The 24,222-nt window shown below is 38.3% G+C and overlaps 1 protein-coding gene across 11 annotated transcripts in view; it reads right to left on the minus strand.

The window, feature by feature from the left end:
- CCDC141 (coiled-coil domain containing 141) overlaps positions 1 to 24,222 on the minus strand; it is a 247,151-nt gene that overhangs the window by 66,897 nt on the left and 156,032 nt on the right. For all 11 annotated transcript variants that reach the window (XM_077957279.1, XM_077957276.1, XM_028830891.2 and 8 more), the window contains 7 exons: positions 22,690 to 22,881; positions 15,533 to 15,712; positions 9,635 to 9,814; positions 8,930 to 9,055; positions 6,604 to 6,792; positions 5,522 to 5,701; positions 3,249 to 3,398 (listed from right to left, as the gene is read on the minus strand). In XM_077957279.1, the coding sequence (XP_077813405.1) occupies positions 3,249 to 3,398; positions 5,522 to 5,701; positions 6,604 to 6,792; positions 8,930 to 9,055; positions 9,635 to 9,814; positions 15,533 to 15,712; positions 22,690 to 22,881 (1,197 nt within the window). The remainder of the gene's footprint in view (positions 1 to 3,248; positions 3,399 to 5,521; positions 5,702 to 6,603; positions 6,793 to 8,929; positions 9,056 to 9,634; positions 9,815 to 15,532; positions 15,713 to 22,689; positions 22,882 to 24,222) is intronic.

The raw sequence follows: 24,222 nt of genomic DNA on the forward strand, positions 1-24,222 counted from the left end.
AGAGAATATGTCTATTGTGCTTTGTGTATGAACAACTTATTTATATAGCCAGGCAAGAAAAAATATGAATTATATTCAACATTCATGCATACAAATGTATCTTTGTATGAAATGGGTAGGAAAAAACACAAAATCTGGCAGTCTGAAGATTATTTTTCTAGTAGGTAGACATGAAGAAAATAAGGCTTTACAATTTCCTATGTCTTCATATGAAATTGGAAAAAAATGGTTTTTACTCAAAGATAAGCACAAACTATCATTCATTGTCTTTAAGGCACATCACATTGCATTTCAAAAAATTACATTTAGAACACTTTATTTTGCCTTGGGGTACTGAGTTCTTTTCTAAGGGCTTTCAGTGCAGTTAAGACCATGTAAGTTAGCTATAGCACGGTCAAGAAAGAAATTTTTTTGAAATAACCAAATGAACCGTGCTATGATATCAGATCATACAAACATCTTAGATATACCAGAAAATAGGGATAGAAGAGGAAAGCATTAAAAAAAAAAGATATTTAACATCAGACCATGCAGTGGTTGAGTGACACTGAAATATTATATAAATGGTGAATTCTGAATTTAACAAATGATAAGCATGTTGGTGTCCAACAAATGAGTCTGTGGCCTGAAGTCGATTCCCTGGAACACCCTGAGCTGAAACTCTGTTGTCCTGTAGCATATTCCTAACATGAAAGTCTTATGCTCCTCAGTTTTCCCATCTGAAAAATGAACATACTGAGCTGGACATTCTCCAAAATCCATTGCAAGTCAGAATCTGTGAACTTTCTAACAGTACTTTAAGCACATTGGAAGTGAAACTGTGTTTAAAAATCAACTTTAAAAATTAAATGCTATACTTGGTTTAGTCCTCTGGCATGTTATCTAATTTTAATTGTTTATGCAGAAAAAAATAGTGTAACATATCATATTTAATTTTACAAATGTTTTAAGCAGCTGTACCCAAAGACTAATAATGATAACAATAAGAATAATGTCTAGATAGCAAATATTATTACCACTGTGGAAACTAGCCATCTGTTTGGGTTCTACTATTCACAATATAAACTAGAACACACGTATTTTTATTTTCCTAAGGGGCATGGAAAATATTCCTTCTGATTATTTTCCCTTAGGCCTGTCGTGAGAAAGTCCAGGGTGTGCACACTCCTCATATCTCCACAAAAAAGGAGAAACGACAAAGACCCAAAGTTCTCAAAGGTCATTTAAATGTGAAATTGTAAGTTACATGAAAGATTAACTGGATCTGTAGTGGAAGCAAATGGGAAGAATATCTCTCTTAAAATGTAAGAGCATGCTGAAGTGATACCTGATTCCTAAATCAAACCCGCATGTATCTGGCTGCTCATTCTGACACGGTACAGACAATCCTGGGGCGTCCCTACTGACAGGAAGGGACATCTGTCATCCCAGCCGACTGGCTCCAAACGCAGTCTCATCATGAGGCAGTCCCTATAAATAGAATTCCTGCTGGAAGGGCCTGAACAGGGAGACCCAGCTTCATAAATATCACAGGTCTACAGGGAGACAGAAATGGAGCCAGAGGGGGGCTGGGAAAACCCCTCAGCCTGCTCCACTTGCACGTCAGCAAATGTAGAGCCCAACCATCCCTGCAAAGAGGGAGGATTTTTGGCAAGACAAAGGTTTACAAATAGAAGTACACGAGGAGGAAGAGAAGGAGGGAAAACCAGAGGAAAGGGGGAGGGGGAGGGGAGGAAAGAAGAGAGAAGGAGGAATAAAGAAGATTAACTTTAAGGAAAGACTGTAAAGGAACAGTTTCCATAACCAGGAATCCACATTTTGTAGCCTTGGGGAGACTAATGTGCTCTGATGGTTTTCCTTAACAAGACGTGATTGACATGTAAGCAGCAGTACAGGAACCTGAAGTGGCCATTCTATCACCTACAGGGCAAATTACAACACCGGTTCAACCCCAAAGAGTCTTGACACCTCTCTAGCCAAAAGTAACTCGCTGGAACACAAATTATGAGCTGAAACTCTACAGTCCTGCAGCACACTGCTGAAATGAACATCATTATCAGATATCAGTTCCTGCTTCCCTCCTGTTTAACAGGATCAAAGTGGCCACTCCTGCTCTCTTCCCCTTTGGTTTTTCTTCCAGCCATGCTCCATCCTGCATCTGCCTGTGGTCTGTAAATATGTGGCCTACAGGAAGGGCCACTTCAGAGCCATGCCACCATTAAAGTTGAGTTATTTACACTTATTTCTGTGCTTTAATGTTGTTGGGTAATATTTGATACTTGCTGGGTCTAGTTGATGTAAATTGGGCATAAATAGAAAATGAAGAAAGTTTACTGCCTCCTTTTCCACCACCTTCTTTCCCAATGGACTCATGGCTTAATAGGCTCAGAAACATTTTGTTCTAAATGGAGATAAATCCAGAATTATGGGTACCCTTGTGTTCTGCTATCACTTCCCAGTTAAGAATCAGAACTGTTGCTATCCCAATCTGTGAGTTGTTTTCTCCCAGAACAAGTAAGCCTTTCAATGGAAAGCTTAGCTAGGAGCAGGTGGTGGTTGTGATTTAGTGAATATCTAGGTGTTGTCGATTGGTTACAGTTGAGGGAGAGGAGGTAGAATTAAGCATGTGGAGGTGCATGGATGTAGAAGATCACTCTGATCTGTTACTTCTTTTTTCTCGAAGAGTTGTTTTGCCAGAAAAGCCACGCAGTTTGAGTAAATATGAAACCAGCCACTAGACCTCAGTGATAATACTTTGTAGCCTCCGAAGCAAAGTGCCTGCTCCCTGGCCTCTGGCACCATTGACTCACCATGAGTCAATGACCCTTAAATAGAACCTCAGCAGGCTGGAGTTGGCTGCAACGAACTGGTCAATGTCACCCCTTCCGCTGGGTCCTGAAAAAGCTGTATCCACTCAAGCAAATGACTGCTATACAGGTTTGAGGGAGAAGGGGGAAGCAAAAAACAAACAAAAGCAAGCAAAAAAACCATACTACTGAATTATTGGTTTTTCTACGTATTGACATCATACTGACTTCAACAAATTTGGGAGCTTGAAGTTGACTCAAACTTCCAGAGCCCTGAGGTCACTGCTCAGTGGATTAAAAGACATAAGTGAGAAGAAAGTCTCCTGATTCACTGTGTGTCTGTGTGTGTGGGAGTGTGCACATATGTGGACATTTAGACACATGCTTTAGGGTCAAACAGCTTTTTGGCAATGTGCCAGTTCTCACCCCTCCCACCCCCACCTCGTTTATCTCGTCTCTCATGGCGCAGTACTCCAAACTACGGGACAGGCTCCGTTCATACTCCTCAGCTTTGGCACGCCACTTCATGCTTTCCTCCTCAAGGAGCTCCAGCTGCTGCTGTAAGTTCTTTGCAGAAACATTAGAGCGGTGCTAAAAGAGACAAATGGTGGTAATGGGGAGAATGGGCAAAACAGCAATGAGATGAGTAAGCTATTTACCTGAATTATGAAACTCATAAATGACACTTTTTTAAAAAAGAAATAGGTTCCTGATTTATTTTACCTTAAACATATTTGAGCATAATTATTTCAGAAAGAAGCCAGACACCCAACATTATAGAAAAGATATTTCCCAGCTCGAATTTCTAGTGTTGAAGATTCACTCATCACACCCGACTCCTCAGAGACCCCATTCATTATAGGGTATGATCTTTACTTCAAAAGGCCTAAAATATGCATTAGAAACATTTGATTTCTGCACTATAATTTTCCTGTCAACTTGAGCTTAACCTCAGGTTCATTATGCAAGTGCTCCAATCTCAGCTCAGCACAGCGGGCTGCCAGGGCCAAGGCCAGAGGACGACTGGAGAACAATTCACATTATTTGCACAAAGTGAGACTTCTTGCTTTCTTATTCTTTTAAAAATAAATGTACTAATAAAATAAAACTCTTTAAAAAGAAAGCTCTTTCCTGGCAAAAAACCAATTCCATTAACAACAGCAGATAATTTGTATTTCTGTATCTTTCAGTTCAAAAAATATATATTTTATATTCACTGCATTTCATATAGTTTAGTGGATATCTTACATGTACTTTAAAATAAAATGGGCCATTATGATTTTATTAATGTTATACCTGTTGTTAGGGTAAACATAATCTTTTCTCCCCTCAAGTTAGAAATCTGGAGAAGGATTTTGTGTTTTATTTTGTGTTTGTTGGTAGTGGTGGTTTTTGTGTGTATGTGTGTGTTTTTTTTCTTTTTTCTTTTTGAGATGGAGTCTTATTCACTCTGTTGCCCAGGCTGGAGTGCAAAGGCTGGATCTTAACTCACTGCAACCTCTCCTTCCCGGGTTCAAGCGATTCCCCTACCTCAGCCTCCCAAGTAACTGGGATTATAGGCATGTAATACCACACCTGGCTAATTTTTGTAGTTTTAGTAGAGACAGAGTTTCGCCATGTTGGCCAGGCTGGTCTTGAACTTCTCGGCCTCCTAAAGTGCTGGGATTACAGGCGTGAGTCAATGTGCCCAGGCCGAAGAAGGATTTTTTTTTAAGAATCAATGTCCAGTGAATTATTGATGAAAATTTGATCTGGGAATATTTCCTTCTCTTTTAGGCCCCTCTTTTGAAGTCTGACAGTGGCATCAAACAAATCCAACGAGCCCTGGCTAGAATCAGGAGACTTGGACTTCTCCATTCTGGGCTTTTATGGGTAAGGTGGGAATTTCTGTTTGCCTCAAATTCTTCATCCATAAAATGATAGCTCTGGCCTGGGTGAACTCTAAGATCTAGATGGTCTTCCAGATCAGCAATGCTAAAACAGCATTGGCCAACAAAAATAGAATGTAAACACACAAATAATTTAAAATTGCCTAGTAGTCATATCAAAAAATCAAATAAAAAGATAGAGCAAAATTAATTTTTATAATATAACCAACTATGTCCAAATATCACCATTTTAACATGTAAGTAATATAAAAAATACTACTATGATTGCTTTTCATAACACCTCTTTGAAATCTGGTGTGTATTTCATACTTTGAGCATCCTCACTTGTTGCTAAATTTTGATCAGAAATATTTGATCTGTATTTTAATTTTTTTAATTTACAGTTTCAAAAGTTGATTCCCATACCCAAATTGCTCTCAACATACTTAAAAGTTTTCCAATAACTATACTGAGGACCAGTTTTTAAATTTGTATTTAAATTAATGCAAGTTAAATAAAATTAAAACTTTAGTTTTTTAGTTGCATTAGGCACATGTCAAAGGCAAAAAAGTGACTGCGACACTGGACTATACAGATCTACTATATAAATGCTCTTAAATATTTTTTCATGAGAATAGAGGTATTCAACAAGACTTTTATATTTAGATTTTCTACTTAAAATTTTTTCTCTTGTCAGAGGGTAGAAACGAATCACAAATAACTACCCCAATGGTTTAATTTATTTTTAAATTTAACATATACTAAGCAATCTGCCTGGTTTCTTTCATACGCTAGCCCAAGCCCCAGTTAGAACTGAGTCAAATGATGGTGGTGCTGGATGCTTACAGGCCGCTGCACTGATGAGATGATGTCCACTCCTAAGGAAAGGGCCAGTCTGTGGAGATGGTCTACACGTGCTTGCTTTTCCTGAGAGCACCAGAGGTGAATCTGCACATCGTGAGCATCACCCAGTTCCTTCGGCTGCTCTACAAACTCCAGCTCTCTTGATCTGATGAGATGTCCCAGCTAAAATTTAGGGCATTAACAATTAACCTGAGTTTTATATGAAGACAGATTTTTTTTTTTAAGCCTAATTTCTATAGCACACTTTGCTAGCTGGTCGAAATGCTGCCAAGGCCATCTATAAACTGTTGGCATTAGCCAAATAAGAATGCTGCAAATCCAATGGTGGTAAAATTGAACTGCTAACGTCGTCAGTTCCATTAAAGAAGGAAATTCTTTTTGGTCATGAACCTAAACATTAGCAAGATCTAGGCCTGTGCTCTGAGTAAATTTAGAGGCTATTTTAAAGGGATATTAATTAATATTCCTCTATCTTATGTTAATAGAGACCATAACTATGAAGTTTTTGTAAAAATGCCACCAACAAATAGCACTCCGTGATGTCAGGTACTTGAAGTGCAAAAAAAAAAAAAAAAATTGAACTTGGTTTCTGCCCTCAAAGAGCCTACAACTGAATTGGGCGGGGCGGGGGGGTAGGGGAGGGAAGCTATGCTTATCAAAAGGTAGTTAAGAATCAAGATAGTAAAATGCAAGATATGTGGAATAAATAATGAGCTCTAGGATTTTTGAAGAGAGAGAAATCACTCCAAGTGAGGTAGGATTGTTGGAAGGAGGTATAGGATTTAGATAAGAGGGAGGAGAAAGACAGACTTGTCAAATAATGGCAGCCTGAGAGTCAAGGGTTGGAGTTAGATATGTGTGCATCATCTCTGAGGGATGAAGAGCTCAGTTTGTCTGGAACAAAAGGAAGAATAGGAACATAGTGAGAGTAAAGATAGGGGCCAGATTGTGTAAACTTCTGATATTAGAAGATACAATTTGGTCTTTATTTATTATTTAATAATTCATTTTTAATTGCATAGTTTAAAACTCAGGATTTTTCAAACATCCCTTCTAAGCCTTACCGCTTCCTTGACTTGATGGAACTGGACCACCTTGTACAGGATATCCTCGTAATCCTGGATTCTCTCTTTCTGTTTTTGTTGGAGGTGAATGAGGTCCTTCAGTTGTTGAGACTTTTCTTTTACAGGGGCTCCTTTGCCAGTTAACTCCTCTGATTCTTTCATAATGTATTGAACCTCATCATTTAATTGCTAAAATATTGAAAGTGATAAAAAAAATCTTGCTTTTAAAGAACTTTTTTACTTTGCAACTGACAATATAAAGGTCTAAACAATGAATCACTCATTCATTTGTCAACAAACACTTATTATGAATGCCCTCACCCTCCAAAAAATTTGGGCATTGTGCTGGATGATAGAGATATATTTTTCTATATTCATCTGAGAAGTTTACAAAAAAAAATAGCATGAGCAATGCAAAAATGTTTCAAAGCTATGTGGAAAAACAAAGTCATACATTTCTATGGCATACCAAATGTTCTATTCATCTGTTAAGTAAATGTATTTTAGATATTTTATGCAGCCCCATGATTATCTCTGATATTTAATACAGACTAGAATCAGGCAGTATGGTAAAAACACCATGAGGAGATGAGTGTAAAAATATATCAGGGGAATAACTTGTGCTCTGTAATAAAAGAATGATCAGAATGAACCACCAGCTGAACAGCATAGTAGACAGACTGTTTCAAAAGCGGTCATCCCATGATCCACAAATAGCCATCACATGTAGGGAAGGATAAACTGCCTTCTCTTTCACCTGGCATTGCTCAGATACCCCTTATGGGAATCCAGATTCTGGAATAGAATTTACAACAGGGGCATACTTTAAAGAGAATGCTACTGTAGGCCGGGCACGGTGGCTCACGTCTATAATCCCAGCACTTTGGGAGGCCAAGGAGGGTTGACCACCTGAGGGCAGGAGTTCAAGACTACCCTAGCCAATATGGCAAAACCCTGTCTCTACTAAAAATACAAAAATTAGCCGGGCGTGGTGGCGTACACCTGTAATCCCAGCTACCCCAGAGGCTGAGACACGAGAATCACTTGAACCTGGAAGGCAAAGCCTGCAGCAAGACAAAATTGTGCTACTGCACTCCAGCCTGGGCAACAGAGTAAGACTCTGTCTCAAAAAAAAAAAAAAAAAAAAAAAAGAGAGAGAGACAGAGTGAGAGAAAGAGAGAGAATGCTACTATAATTTCAAGCGTAGATCTTTTGTATGAAAGGTAAAAGCAATGGAAATGGTTTAGACTAAGGAGATAATTTTCAGAAGAGTGACCTAAAAAGGGTCGTCGAGTTTAAGCATTTGGGCATCAAATATATGTGCACCACAGTGACGGGGCTAAAGAAGTATGGCAATGGTCCTGATTTAGAGGAACTTACATGTACATGCAAATGTGCATACAAACCAAACGCATATAAGCAGATAACACAGGGTGTATTAAAGAACCTAATATAGGCCAGTCACATTTGCTGAGAGTTTTAAAGAGTTTGCTGTGGGTTACAGTTGTGGGTGTGTTTGTGTGTAGCAGGCGTGGTGGCTATGTTTTACATTGGTTTTTGTCTTAATGGAAACCTACCGTTCCCTAAAGGAATCTTCAATCTTCTGATTCTGGGATTCTTTGAAGCCCACATTTATGAAGTAGTGACAGCTAGAAACACAGGTATCTAAATTTTGCAGCAAAGCATAAGAATCCAGGCAGAAGTATGATGTGACTAGCAGCTGGCAATTTTTGGCAGTTGTGTCACATTTTGGAGAGGCAAGAGGCAGGGAAATAGGGACAGTGTTAAGCAGTCAGGGTCAGGAGCATGACTTGTGGTTTTGTTGCTCATATCCTGAGAGGTGGAGTGGAGAGCACAGCAAAATTCCTGGGGTGATGGTACGTGCCTGGGGTGCTGGTGGGTGAGGACAGTGACCTAACAGTGGTCACCTCAGGGACTCAGGGCAGCAGAGCCTCTGGGTCCGAGGTTGCCCATCCTTGTTCTGAGAGGTCTCAATTTAAAACACCTCTGCACTCCCCAGGAAAAGAATTAGAGTGAAAATACAGGATAAATATATGACTAGTTTAATTAGCCATGTGAATTTTAAAAATCTAAGACAAAAATCTATTTAGGACATTTTGTAGCCCAAATGTTGGTATATCATCAAATTCAAAAGAATGTAGGAAAACAGTAAGAAAAATGTCCCTACAGTGGATTTTTAGACAAGCGATACTTTTGTTTAAAAAATAGAAATTCACCAGCCTATTACAATTAATCAGGTAAACTGCAACCAAACAGTTTTAAATATTTTTTCCATTCACCCAAATCCGGCAATGTATTTCTTCACCTGGAACTGAGGCTTCATGTCATTCCATTTTTGTCGTAGCCCTAAAATGAACTGGAGGCTCCCTCCAAGGTCAAGTGCAGACACAGGCATAAGTGCTTCCTGAAGAAGTTTTAAGTTGTGAGTAGTCTGAAATAAATATTGGACAGTTACACATGCATTTTCTTTGACATCTCCAGCAAATGTGATCATTCTAGTAATGACAAGAGTGTGATCAAATTTTTCAAGCCCCATGAAAACGCTCAGGATGTGGCATGAGCTCAGGGTTCTAAACAACCAAGGAGTAAGGCCCTTGGTTTCTGCTGCCTTTTTTGGTTTTACTGTGGTAAAATATACATAATAAAAGTTACCATGTTTACCATTTTGGGGTGTACATTTCAGAGGCATGATATTTAATACATTCATATCACTGTGCAATCACCATCACCACCATCCATCTCCAGAACTTGTTCATCATCCCAAACAGAAACTCTGCACCCATTAAACAACTCCCCATTCCCTCCCTCGATCTCCCAGCCCCTGGTAACCTACATTCTGCTTTCTGCCTCTATGAGTTTGACGACAGGGACCTCATTTATAAGTGGAATCACACGATATTTATCCTTTTGTGTTTGGCTTATTTCACTTAGCTAGTGTTTTCAAGGTTCACTCATGTTAGCCTGTGTCAGAATTTCATTCCTTTTCACACCCCATTGTCCCTTGCCTCACCTTTTTAAGCTGCTCTTTGAATGCCGCCCACTGCTGTTTGACAGGCTTGCTTTCCGTGGCTTTAAGCTGCCATGCCAGCCGAAGGAGGCTAAGTTCTTCCCGTTCTGCTTTCTGGTTTTCCATAGTGTTCTTCATGATGTACACTTCATTTTCCACATTTAGTATCTCATTCTCTTTTGCCTGTTAAATTAATAATTCATATAATAGCTTTTCTTTCCCAAGAGATACAGCTTTTTGTTGTATATAACTATTTGACGAGGCAAATTCTTTATCACAGCCAAAGCAGAGCACGGTTCTGACATCCCAACAAGTTCGAACTCCCTGCGCAGAGGCACAGTTCAGCTCTCGGAACCCACATACTGTTCTTAGACGTCAGGTCCCCAGTTCTTCAAGACCCAAGGGGTGTTTGAATTCGTACCTAGGGTCTGGTTATTTCCTGGGGTTTAAAAGATTATTTAATGAGCAGAGGATCCAGAATTTTTGAAGTCAAGATTTAAAACATGCGTATAAGTATACCTATATGCATTTGAAAGATACTCTATCTTTTATTTTAACACGCTCATTAGAATACATCAAAATATCAGTATTGAGGAATAGGAGGGGACAGGATGTTCTGGACCACTGTTTTTCTTTTTCTTTAAACTATTCCATTGTATACATTGCAATTATTTTAAATGTCCTTTGCTGTTTCTCAAGTTCCTCCATTTTGTGAGAACTGAAATGGGTCTGCATCTCTGTATTCAGAACTACATCATACACCGGAAGCACAGTACCTAAAATCGAAGATTTCACTTCCAAGCTTTCATATGTTCTGCTTTACTGATTAGAAATCTTTTAAACAATGGTTTTAAACAAAGGGAAATTCAATTAGTGGTAAAATGATAATAGCAAAGAGTAAGACTACGTGTGCTTTATTTCTGTAGAAACATTTAAAAAATGCACAGGAACATTCATTTGGCAAAACAGTTATGTTTTTTACTTTAGTAGCCAGCCTTTCTCAATAAATCTTCAAATTTCTATCATCTCAATGACAGCAATTGATAGTATCATAAATATTTAACAGGATATTTTAAAGATAGGCCATTTTATTTTAAAATTATTTTAAATGATATTGATATTGTGCACTTATATTTTTATATAATTTTATACATTATAAAGTGGCAACTAATTCCAAAAAATATATATATTTGTAGGTCCTAAATGAGGATTCCTCCATGAACTTAATAATCTAGTAATAAAATGATATATTCCCTCATTATTAATAATGATACATAATAAATTATGAAAGATATTAGACAACTCAGCAGAATCCACCCCAAATTATACTTTTATCTATATAATAAAGTTATCTTTCACATATTTTAAAGAAATGATTAACCAGAATGTAATGTACTATATAATTTAACATAAATTTTGAAACTGCAGCATGCCAATGACAACTTTAATCAGAAGGATATGGTGGATTCTGAGTGAGGTCTAGAGAAAGGAGAGCTATAGTAGGATTCGTAGATGTCTAGCTAGTAGGATCTGTGAAAAGTGATCCTGTATTTGGCAGATGAATATTTTGGCCACTCAAGAAGATTGAATAATTTGCCTGAGGTCTAATCAGTAAACACAGTACTCATTTTACTTCCGTGTAGGGCATGGAAACTTTTTGCCATAATCCAGTCTAAATAGGCGACTAAAGCATTCCTTTTTCACTTGTATTCATGCACCATAAATGGTTTTCTGGTGTCTTACTTTTCAGATACCTTGATAATAGGAAGGCTGTATCCCAGATAGCATTCTTGGTACTGACCATTATAAATAAATAAATTGGAAGTTTCATCAAGATGTCTGTCATAATTTGAACCTGAATCAATTTCTCTGATCTTAATGATTTTTAGATGAACTGAAAAATTTTCTATTTCTGGCTTGAAAATATGAGCCACGACAACCCAATAAAGAACAGAACACTCAATTGAATATACCAGCTGGCCTCTGCCTTCTTGACGAGCAAACTGGTCACCATGATTCAACAATAATGTTTGTTTAAAAGCCTAGTGGTCCAAAAGATATCATGAGAATGAAAAAAATTGTTTTACTTACTTTACCAACAATTTCGTCTCTCCAAATGTTGCTAACCAATAAATTTCATTATCATGTGGGCTTTAATTTTAATCAGTAAGGAGGAACTTATTTATCCTATGATAGTGGCAAAGACCTTGGGGTAGAGTGACCATGTTTATGACATCAAGATAAAAGACCACCAGAGCACAGTAGTAAAATACATGCTATTTCTGGGAGATCTAAGTAGGCATTGAATATTATGATAACCTAAGTTTATTTAGATATAGATTCAAAATATAATTTGGAATGAGTTATTGTTGCAGATCTTTAAAAACGAAAATCTGATTGTACAATCTTAAACATTCTAAATAAGTAACAAAGGACTTCTGGGTAGAATGGAGTAGCCAGTGGCAGAGCAGTGCTTTTGCTTAGAATACCTAGAAAAGCTAGGTAAAATGCAGAGGGAATCCATTTGAAGGAAGCAGAGAGCTGCTCTGCAACCAGAACTAGAGAGGCTGACTCCAGAGAGGGAAGAACCTGACAGTGGTGAGCTCATCTGTCATCCCAGGGGCATTTCCCAATTCTGTGCAGACAGGAGGCTGATAATCAAGACTTCCCTGGAGCAGAGAAACCAACAGAGATTTTGGCAGACACTTGGAGGGCTTCAAGCACAATGATCTTCTTCTAAAGAAGACTGACAAAATACCGGGGGTATATGGGGCAGTGGATTAAAAAACCTTAGCTAAAGGCCTCTGAAAAGCAGAGTGGAGTTTTTCAGCAGACAACCCAAACAAAGATTGGAGTTTGTGACCTGCCAGGGGCACAGATCTCAGAGAAAGCACCTGGCTCTCAATACAAAACTCTGGGAGCCTGAGGGGACAGGACTACACTGCAAACACAACTCTGCCAGCTTCTGATTGGCTTCAGTGATTGCCTACCAACACCTGCCTGGAGAAAGAAGGGCGACCCTTTCTAGAAGAAGAAAACACCATCTGCCGATCCTCCAATTTTTTATACATAATGTCTGGCATTTGATAAATATTCACTAGTGCTGCCAAGACACAGGACTACAGGACTGGAAACCAAGTGAAAAATTAGACAATAGAAACCGCTCCAGATCGGCCGGGTGCTGTGGTTCATGCCTGTAATCCCAGCACTTTGGGAGGCCGAGGTGGGCAGATCACTTGAAGTCAGGAGTTCGAGACCAGCCTGGCCAACGTGGTGAAACCCCGTCTCTACTAAAAATACAATTATTTGCTGGGCCTGGTGGCGGGCACCTGTAATTCCAGCTAATCTAGGGACTGAGGCATGAGAATCGCTTGAACCCGAGAGCTGGAGGTTGAAGGGAGCTGAGATCGCGCCACTGCACTCCAGCCTGGGTGACAGAGCGAGACTCTATCTAAAAAAAAAAAAAAAAAAAAAAAAAAAGAAAGGAAAGAAAGGAAAAAAAGAAAGAAAGAGCTCCAAATCCAAATGTTGTAGTTAGCTGACAAGCACTTTAAGTGCCTAGGGTTAATATATGGTTCAAGAAAGTATTGGAAGGATGGGAAAAGTGCAGACAAGAAACAGAATTTCGAATTTCATCAGCAATTTAACTCTAATAAATAAAAGTACCAACTGTATATTCCAGAACTAAAATTTCTGAAATTAAGTTAGTAATAAGATAGACAAAATTATGCAGTTTGAAAGTATTTGAATTCCCTTAGGTAAATCACAAACATATATAATCAACAGATGGGAGAAGATTGATTGAACCATGTAAAAGTGTAAGAGAGAGACAGAGCAATAGATAGATGGATAATACATGTTCTAAATGTTCTAAATGAAAAATATATATATATATTTTTTACAGTAAAGTACCTAGATCACACAGGTACATGGGCAAATTGCTTAGCAAGTTTTCTTTAATGCTTAAGGATAGTGTTGGATAAATTAGAATTAGCTAATGCATCTTTTATTTCCAAGTAGGTGTAACAAGAATGGTCTTCAAACAACAAAAGTTGAAACAAGACAAAGAGAAAATTGTAGCTCAAAGTAGATGAGGGTAGTTAGACCCTAACTCTTCCAAATGAATTCAGGCTCCAGACTGAGATTAATCACATCCCAGGTACAGAGAAAATTGCAGCTGTCAGTTATCTTTGAAAATCTACAGAAACTAGAAGGGCCATAAAATTAGAGAACAGAAAATGCCCTGATTTTCAAAAGGAGGAAAGGATGGATTACACAATTTACAGATTGGTAAGCTTCACACTGAAAATCAGTGCAGTAAGTTCATTACTTATCAAGCACTTTGTGAGCATTTTGGAAAGAATGCCTTGATCACTAGGAGCCATCCTGATTTATGTCAAATTATGTCTGTGTCATTGATAGGATACTAGGTAGGTAAACCTTCTTTTGAGCAGTTTATTTGAGAAAGTCTCCCATTATAGACTTAATACAAAGATTATGAAGTAGTGGCTGAATTAAGTATTATTGGGAGCATTCATGATTATTTTAAAAACTGGTTAATCAATAGACTGCTTCATGAACTGGAATGTCAATCTGCCCTTTAGGCATTTATATTTAAGAACTAATTGCTGCCATAGAAAGCTTACTTGTCATATCTACAGAAATAAACCCAAGACAGATGGCTAATATACTAGATAGGTTCAAATTAGTTTAGCAAGATGGGATCATGTGTGAAGACTAACAAAATAAAATTAAATAAAAAAATATAAAAACTCATATTTGTATAAAAAAGGTAAATGGCTGATACAGGTATAATATGGGAGAGACATGGTTTGACAGAAGCTGCAATAAAAATATTATGAGAGTTTTGTTCTATCACAAGCTTAACATGTACCAGCAAAGTGAAACTACTGCTAAAAATGTTAGCATAATTGTAGGTCTCATTAGTAAATAATAATGTCCAGTTTATTGTACTCTGTGTTGCACCTGTAGTTCACTTTTTGGTTACATTTAATGAATGATCTCGACAAACCACAGAAAATCCTGAGAAGGGGGGATCAATCGCATAGAAAGAAAAATAAAGCTCCTTCATAAATGATGGAAAGGATTTTTAATGCTGCAGAAAACACTCAGACATAGCAAACTGTTTTTAATGTTGGAAGGACTTTCATATATAAGAGAAATTAAATATGAATACTTTTTGTCCCTGTGTAGCTACAGAAGATTAGGAGTAGATATGGAAACAGATATATTTAACATTAAAAAAAAAAAAAGTTTTCTAGCAGCTGGCATTCTCCAACAATGAAATGAGCAGTTTCATTAGGAAAATACTTGAGGTATTGAAAGAGAAGTGGACTAACCATCTTTTAAGTATCCTACAGGGAATTTAATATTGGTTATGGGTGGATATAAGGATTCTAGAATATTTTACAGACATAATTCAAGACAGCTAAAGGTTAGGGTATTTTTCTAAATACAATGGACCTTTACAACAAAAAGATCTGCTAAGGTAAGAAACTCTTCAAAAGAAGATTCATCTTAGAAGTTGTCTTTAGCCCCCAGAAATTTTGAAAGGACTTTGTTGCATGCTTTCAACATAACACGGAACTTTTGGGTGGACTTCTGAGGATTCTATTTAATAATAACAATGTTGCATTTGGATTACAGTCACTCTTCCTTCTTAATAGTTAAAACAACCTTCCTGTTGTAAACTAACCAAAGTTCTAGGCCAAGTAAGCATTTAAATATTGGGCTTCAGGACTGGTCTAGGTTGAATGAAGCTAACGAGAACTTCCTAGGAGAGAACTGCTGATTAGTAGACAGCTGAACCTTTGAAATTATTATTTTGACTTTGATGAGTAATCCTAGCAGAAGGTGTGATCCATTTAATGTCATTCTTACCATGTTTATTAAATTAAGGAACTCAAGCCCTAGATCTTGTGTTACAAAACTCTTCTTTAAAAATAGCGGCCACTGCTTCTCAGTCGAGTCAGAACAAGGCTTGGCTTTAGCATCATCCTGCTCCTTCTGAGGGATTTTGGTTTCATAAAATTCTTTTAAGCTCTGAAACTGCATCTCTACCTAAAAAAGAAAAAGAGGGTTAAGAACACTCAAACACATTTTTTTAAAGAAAAAGAACAGTAGATTCCAATAAAAGCCTATATAAAACCTAAAACTACATTTTCTGAATTTTTAATTTTTAAACATTTTATTTATTTATTTATTTATTTATTTATAGAGATAAGGTCCTTTGCTCTGTCACACAGGCTACAGTGCAGTGGCACGATCATAGCTCACTGCAGCCTCCATCTCTTGGGGTCAAGCGATCCTCCCTCCTCATCCTCCAAGTATTAATAGTTAAAAACTACAGACTATAGGCACTCAACACCAGGCCTGGCTAATTTTTTTTGTTGTTTTTTTCGTTTTTGTAGAGATGAGGTCTTGCTATGTTGCCCAGGTTGGTCTCGGACTCCTGGGCTCAAGAGATCCTCCTGTCTTGGCCTCTCAAAGTGCTGGGATTACAGGCATTAGCCACCAACCCCAGCCCATTTTCAGAATTTTTAAAATAATTATTGAATGTTTTCAACTTATTGAAAAGATATAAAAATCTATTTGGATTGTTGATTGTTTGGGTAGAACACTGAGCTGACAGGTTTATTAAGCATAAAAACTAATTATTGAAGCCAACATCATATTTATAAATTCTGTGTTTGTGTGTTTTTCAATTTGGGACAATGTATGTCAAAGACCTGTGTGGTTTCATCTAAAGCCAAGTTTCATAATTCAGAAGAAAGATGCATACATAGAATCAGATAATACAAATCAGTAAGAAATACAGGCCAGTGAAAGATGATTAGTAATTAGTAAATCACGATTTACTTCTAATCAGCAATAAACCAGAATAAAAAAGTATAAATAATTCTTAATGTTCTGCCAAAGTATTAATATTAAACTGCCTCCATGAGCTAATCTCTTATTAAGGTACATTACTATGCCTCCCTGGAATTATATTTTCTCATTTGCTAACCAATATAAGCAATATTAGATCATTTTAAATCACTCTCCTTGAGCAGAGTTTATATAAAATCAAATGTGTCTGTAGACCTACAGATTAATATGTAATTGGATGATATAGAAATAGTAGAAATTATTTGACACAAGTTTGTATGCATTTTCAGTAACACCAATGCCTGACAGGACTAGATTTAAATAGCTCGTAACTCCCAACCTAAACATGGTAAGAAATCTCAGGCAATGGTTAGTCACTATATTTTAAAGATTTTAACATTGTTCTTGATTTAACTGAACTTGATAGGAGAGCCTGCAAATAGCTCTCAGAAACAGAAGCTCTCTCCTCATTTCCATATTCCACTTATACACGCCTCTACGTTTTGCTGATGCTTGTTCCCTCAGCCCAGAATGATCTTTCCTCAATTTTCCTCTCTTATTTATCCTTCATGAGCAGTTAAAATGCCACTTCCTCCATGGAGCCTTCTAAGATGCCCTAGTAATAATTAACTATTTTGGGAGGTATTCAAAGATAGTTCTAGGAGAAAGAGAGCCATAATCAAATTATTACAACACAGAGACACATACACAGACAATATTATGGGCACACTGAGGAGAGGCCACCAACTCTATGTATGGAGTAAATAGGGAAGCGCTTCCCAAAGGAAGTGACATTTGATCTGTGTCTTGAGTAATTGTCCAGGGTGAGAAGGCGTCAAAGGGGATCCCGGATGGGAGGGATAACTTGTGTAAAAGTGTGAAACACTAGCTGTGAAGACACTCACTGGTTCAGAGGACAATACATGATCTTAGTGTGAGTGAAGTACAGGTTACACAAGCTGAGTGGTAAGATAAGAGACGGAGGGATATTTGTGCTGGGATAAAGCTGGCCAGCAAGTTTCAACCTGTCTCCTACTGTAACCAACATAATTGAGATACATTCTGATTAGGTTGAAACCACTGATAGATGACTCGGAATCAGCATGGCAATCATCAGGCCTTCAATAAGGTCATCCATTATATGCTGGGTGTCAATATTATGGGCAGTCAGTTATGTGCAATTCTCAAAACACAAACTTTAATTCATCCTTCTTTTCTAACTGCTCAAAAAAGCCTCCTTGAATGCAAATGAGAACCATATTATTATGGAAATTCCCTTAACTCTGTACTAGTTGATTTAGGTGAATTAATGGGAGATTTTATTCATTTTTGGTAACAGTTATTTGCAACTTGCTTTATTACACTTGTCAAATTACCTGAATTTCAGGAGGTAATGTGATCAGATTTGCCTTAGTATGACTTTTGTTTTGCCTACAAAGGGAAGGGGAGTGTGAAGGGGTAAAAACAGGAGGCAAACTGAGCAGGCAGAAGATGACATCATTAAGCTGGATAAGAGATCATGACAGCCTGAACCGAGGAAGTGATGGTGCAAGTGCAGAGAAAGGGGAGTTCAGAAATCTTTTAGGTTGGCTCAATAAACAGATATGGAAGAGCACGGCCTTTGAAATAGGAAAAACAAAAGGGAAATAATTTGGGATGAAACTTCAGCTTTGACGTTTGCTAGTGCTTGATCTTGCATACCTCATCCTTCAGAGCCTCAGTTTCCCATATTTACAAAATGGGGATCATAGTAACTAAAACATAGGGTGCTATAAGGATTAAATAAAATCAGGAATGAAAAGCACAGTACCTAGTACAAAATAAATGCTCAGTGAGAAAGTGATTGAAAGAGACATAGAAGCTTCTAAATAGCATTCCTGAAAGGATGGTGGAGTCATTAACCCAATGCCAAAATACAGAAGGAAAAGCATATTTGAGGAAAAGCCACCAGCTGTGTTTTGCTGAGTTGGAGGAGCCTACAGGATACATAACTAACTGAAAGCACTGGTTTAGAGCTCAGGAGAGTTGGGGCTCAGGAACCACTTTTGAGTTATTGGTGAAGAAACCATAGGTGGGAATGTGGTTTTTGTAAAAAAAAAAAAAAAAAAAGTGGGTACAATGTGCAAAAGAGAGGGCACATGCAAGAACTCTATGACCCACCATGCTTTAAGAACAAAAAAGAAAAGTGAACTAGGAGTAAGGACAAGGAACAGACAAAGAAGTAGATAGGATTATTCCACTTATGTGAAATATTCAGAAAAGGCAAACCTAGAGAGACAGAAAGTAGATCAGTGCTTGCCTGAGGCTGGGGGTGGGAGCCAGGACTGCCTAAAAATGTAAGCCAGTGCTCTTCTGGGGATGATGGACATACACTAAAACTGGAGTGCTATGGTGGTTGCATGATTCTATAAATATAGGAAAAATCACGACATTATGAAATATGTGAGTTTCATGCTATGTAAATTATACCTCAGTAAATCTGTTATTTAAAAAAAAAAACCCAAAGGAGGTGAGAGTCGGTAACTGGGTCAAATAAATGCTGCAGAAAGATTAAGCAGGATGAAGACTGAAAATATACTATTTCATCTGTCAACCAGTAGGTAGCTTAAAAGAATGTTTTTAATGGAGTGAAGAGGTGGCAAGTGGAAGGGTTGAGACAGGAATAAAGCGAATTGCAGTGGGACAAGGACAGGATGAGCAAGTAGAGGTGAGGAATATCTTCTTCCCATTTCAAGAGTCCAAATTTGAGCCTGTGCATCATGAAGAAACCCCATTTCTTAAAAAAAAAAAAAAAAATAGCTGGGCTTGGTGGCACATACCTGTAGTCCCAGCTACCTGGGAGGCTGAGGTGGGAAGATCACCTGAGCCTGGGAAAGTTGAGGCTGCAGTGAGCTGTGATCATGCCACTGCACTCCAGCCTGGGCGACAGAGTGAGACCCTGTCTCCCAAAAAAAAAAAAAAAAAAAAAAAGGTCTACATTTGAAGAGAAATAAAATGATGGAGTGGTAGCCTTGGTGAGGGCAAGACTATATGGACATAACTGTAGAACAAAGGGAAAGAAGCAATGGAAAAGAAATCTTTTAAAAATCAGAGGATGGCCGGATGTGGTAACTCACACCGTAATCCCAGCACTTTGAAAGGCCAAGGCGGGCAGATCACCTGAGGTCGGCAGTTCGAGACCAGCCTGGCCAACATGGAGAAACCCTTCTCTACTAAAAATACAAAAATTAGTTGGGTGTGGCGGCGCATGCCTGTAATCCCAGCTACTCCTGGCTGAAGCAGGAGAATCGCTTGAATCCAGGAGGTGGAGGTTGCAGTGAGCCAAAATTGCGCCATTGCACTGCAGCCTAGGCAACAAGAGTGAAACTCCATCTCAAAATAATAATAATAATAATAAAATTTAAAAAAATAAAATTAGAAGATGATTGCCGGAGCTAGATGCTGAAGGATGTAGGAATATTTTCATTTATTGGAACCCATGGAGGATGGGTGAATATGTCAACAAGTTTGGAAGTCAAGGCCATTATTGTCAATGGCTTCATTTTTTTTTTTTCAGTGACATATGAGTTAAGAACATTGGATGAGATTTAGAGATAGAAACTAAGGTAATATGCTTGAGAATTGCTACCAAATGGGAACCAACTAGGGAGCATATGGGAGACCCAGCTGAGGCAGAGGCCCGTGCATTTGTAATGGGGCCAATCAGCACAATTGTATGATTTTCCACTGGAGTGTCTGGAAGCTTGGAAAGAAAGGCTGAGTAAACAGACTATTGGATTGATCTCGTATTGGGAGTTGGCAGGGGTTAGTCAGGGTGGAGGGCAGGGAGTTGACGGGATGGAGAATGGAAAGGAAATGAGTAACCATTAGCTAGTGAGGAAGAAAGGAAAGCCAGAGGAGGAGTGAAGTAATGTACGGGGAGCATCGCCAGGATTGGAAGGATGGAAGCCTCTGCCAGGTAGAAAAACAGATTTAGCAGAAAATAGAAAGCAGGAAGCTAGAATGTTCTGATTAAATTGTTGTTTGCAAAGCTAAGCCTCCTGGTCCAAAGGCCAGAGTGGATCAAAGTGGATGCTTAACTGAAAGCTGAGGAAGTTCATTTTTGGCAATGAAGATGCAGAAGGCAAGCACTTCTTTGTAGCTTCTCTACCATTTCACGTACTGCATTATAATATTCATCAACAAGATAATTCTGTCAGTTGGGAATAGTTTGGAACTTGCCAAACCATGAGAGTTTAGGGTCAAGAACTAAAAAGAACATGAAGGATAAATGCTCGAGGGGATGGGTACACCATTCTCCATGATGTGATTATTACACATTGCATGCCTGCCTCCAATCATCTCATAAATATATATACCTATGTATGCACAAAAATCAAAAATTAAGAAAAAAGAAAAATAAAGAGAAAAAGCTAAAAAGTCAGAAGGGACAAACAGTTGAGTAAAAATGTAGAAAAGGATGCAGTGGTGAACTGAGAATATTATAAAGGAATTGGACAGAGGAGAGGTGTGCCGGCAGGATGGTGGTGGTGAGAGTTAAGAAGGAAGGTGTTGAGAAGGTGGAGGTAAGAAGAGGAAAAAATCAAGCACATACTTGTCTTGGGTTGGCTCCACCCTTGAGTGAACCCTGCTGGCTCTGCCTCCCACTAACCAGCACCTCTCTGCCTGAAGAGGAGAGTGATTTATATTTGCATGGGGGTTACTAGGATAGGGGTTAAATAAAGTGAGACTCTAGGGCTTTTCTATTACTGATGCCAGCTTCAAGAAGCAATGACCTTTGAGATGGAATCCAGTGTACTAGAGGGAATATTAGAGGTTGTCTAGCATAACCAGACAAAATAAGGCCTCGGAAGAAACTCTGAGGGGTAACATAGGAAGACACATCATACAAGGCAGATTCGAGACTGAACCCAGTAGCCTGTATTTTGCAATTCTGTGTATTTCAAATGAACCACACTAACTGCTAAGGTATTCAAAAAGATCTATGGTTTAGAAGATGACTATTTTGGGCCGGGCGCGGTGGCTCAAGCCTGTAATCCCAGCACTTTGGGAGGCCGAGACGGGCGGATCACGAGGTCAGGAGATCGAGACCATCCTGGCTGACACAGTGAAACCCCGTCTCTACTAAAAAATACAAAAACACTAGCCGGGCGAGGTGGCGGGCGCCTGTAGTCCCAGCTACTCGGGAGGCTGAGGCAGGAGAATGGCGTGAACCCGGGAGGCGGAGCTTGTAGTGAGCCAAGATCACGCCACTGCACTCCAGCCTGGGCGGCAGAGCGAGACTCTGTCTCAAAAAAAAAAAAAAAAAAAAAAGAAGATGACTATTTTGAAATAATTTTGTTGTCTGTTTAGGATATTGTAAATATTTGTAGGATATAGTAAAATTTATTCCAGTATAACTAGTTTGTTTATTTGTGCATATCCCATACTATCCACACATACAAATTTGTATGTTTTTAATAAAACAACTTATTTTTTGAGCCTTTGTATGGTGCCTTGAAGAATGTGGAAAAAAACAAAAAACAAATAAACAGAATCTCAGAACCCCAAAGTCACTATGCCCAAGGGAAGGTTAAGCTTGGGAACTGGGTCACACACACAAAAACTACTTTGCTTTTGTTTCCAAACAGATAACTGTAATTTTACAGCTTTATGTCATAGACTCTACTCCCTCTTTTCACATGTTTATCTTATGTAAAATGTAGATTTACTGGGTGTGCAATAATGCATAATTTACTTTTCCCCCATGTAAAAATGTAGGTTTTCACATGTAAAATGTAGATTTGCTGAGGCTAGTCAGAGCCTCACAAGAATGTAACCAGCTGCCTCACTGCCTATCCTCCCTCCTTTTTGTTTTCCTCGTGCTTGCCCTTTCTCCTTTAAATACTGAAGTTCCCCAACCCCCCTTTGGAAAAAGCACAGGTCACAGGTGCTCCTGGGATTTTTATTTTTTCCCAGGCACATCTCAACCTTGGCTAAATAAACCTTTATAGATTGAGAACTGCTGCAATCACTCTTTGGTTTACAAGAACACAGGGCCTGTAAGTGATCCCATGCACAGGGGTAGAGGACATGGAACTACCCACCAAGGCAGAGCATATATCCCCACAGAAAGCAAGGACATGGGCAGTGGCCACCTTGCTGAAGAAGGTTAACACATAGTACTATACCTCCTCTGATGACCTCAGAAATGCCACGTAAGTTTGCAGGACTTGTGATCTGTAGTCAATGCTTTGGGCAAATAGGTTTAATTCTTCTGCTAGCCATCTAGCTTTAGAGGAAAGTGATACCATTTCATCAGATTCAAATTCGTTTTTCTCCATCATGGTTTTTGCAGCTGCTTCTAATTCATGTGATGTCTCCTGTAAAATCAAAGCACTGGAGGTCAGAAACTGACAGGGGAATCATGAACATTCACATTTCATTATCTTCTGCATATCCATCAATTATGATTACTAATTGAACTTATACCAAGAATCTCCTCAATAAAGAACAATAAAGAAAGACACAACTTCCAAAAAAAAAAAAAAAAAAAAAGAAGGGCACTTTAGAATGAAAATCATCACAAATTATTCTTGGTTCTATCAGCTATATTTATTTTGAGCACTCTATTTTCTGTGTCACAGATAAAAGAAAGGTTGTTTGGTATGAAAGGTTAAAAATGTTTTAAATAATTTAAATGAATTAATTATACATGAGATTGCTATTTGAAATTTAACAATACTTCTAGCAAATTCCTAAACTAATTTTATTATATAAGAGATGGCAAATTTACAAAACTTATTCATTAGTTTTTAGTTTACAAAAAGATGACATATCGATAGTGCAGTCTTATTTAAATCTCTATCTAGAAGGGCTAGTAGGGAAAATATCACATATCAGGCCTAAATAACCTAAAAAGTCAGTGACTTTGACTTGCTCAGGGATGTTCTCCTATGTTTTCTTCTGAGTGTAATTTCTGTTACGTGAACTCCAACCACTGATTAAATGGACGAATAGAAATTGTAGCCATGACGATTACGCATGTCATAGAAAGAGCCATGTAAAATTTCATGTGAGAACAACCTCAAAACCAAGCAAAATGAAAGAAAAAAGCTCTGCAGCAATGAGAGATTGCTTCCCTACTTGTGATTAATATGCTTCCCAAGTACTCCACTGAATGAAGGCAATTTTAATTTACAGGCTCTGCTTCATGATAGCACTGTGGGAAGGAGAGAAGTGGGGAATTTCTTCCCTTGTAATCTCCTTCCCATTTCTAAAATGTTTAACATTAAAAAATGAAATTGAGTTCAGACATAAGCTTTAAGTATTCTAAATAATAAATAAAAAATACCCCATTTAACAAAAAATTAGTGTGTTTGTGAGTTTCCGGTGGGGACACAGTCCATGAAGGAGGCTCTTCTGCTGAGAACTGGAGTCACAGGACTCTTCCTGTGGACCTGGGAGAACCAACCAGAGGAGGGCACTTGACTTAGGTCCTTAAACTTTGCTGGAGCAGACAGAAACTTCAGGGCAGGTTTGGAGCTAAGCGCCATGTGAAACGGGTATGGGGGAGCTGGAGAAGGTGCTATGATGGGGGTGTGGCACTTTCTGTCTCTGAGTGTTAGGTAAGCAAACAAGGTTGTTTTTATTTATATCCTTGGAATCTTGCAATAATGCACGTTGCTTCTGGTAATTTTTTGGTAACTTGCTCCTGCAGAAAA

The sequence above is a fragment of the Macaca mulatta genome, chromosome 12 (genome assembly GCF_049350105.2).
Source record: "Macaca mulatta isolate MMU2019108-1 chromosome 12, T2T-MMU8v2.0, whole genome shotgun sequence".
Lineage (NCBI taxonomy): Eukaryota > Metazoa > Chordata > Mammalia > Primates > Cercopithecidae > Macaca > Macaca mulatta.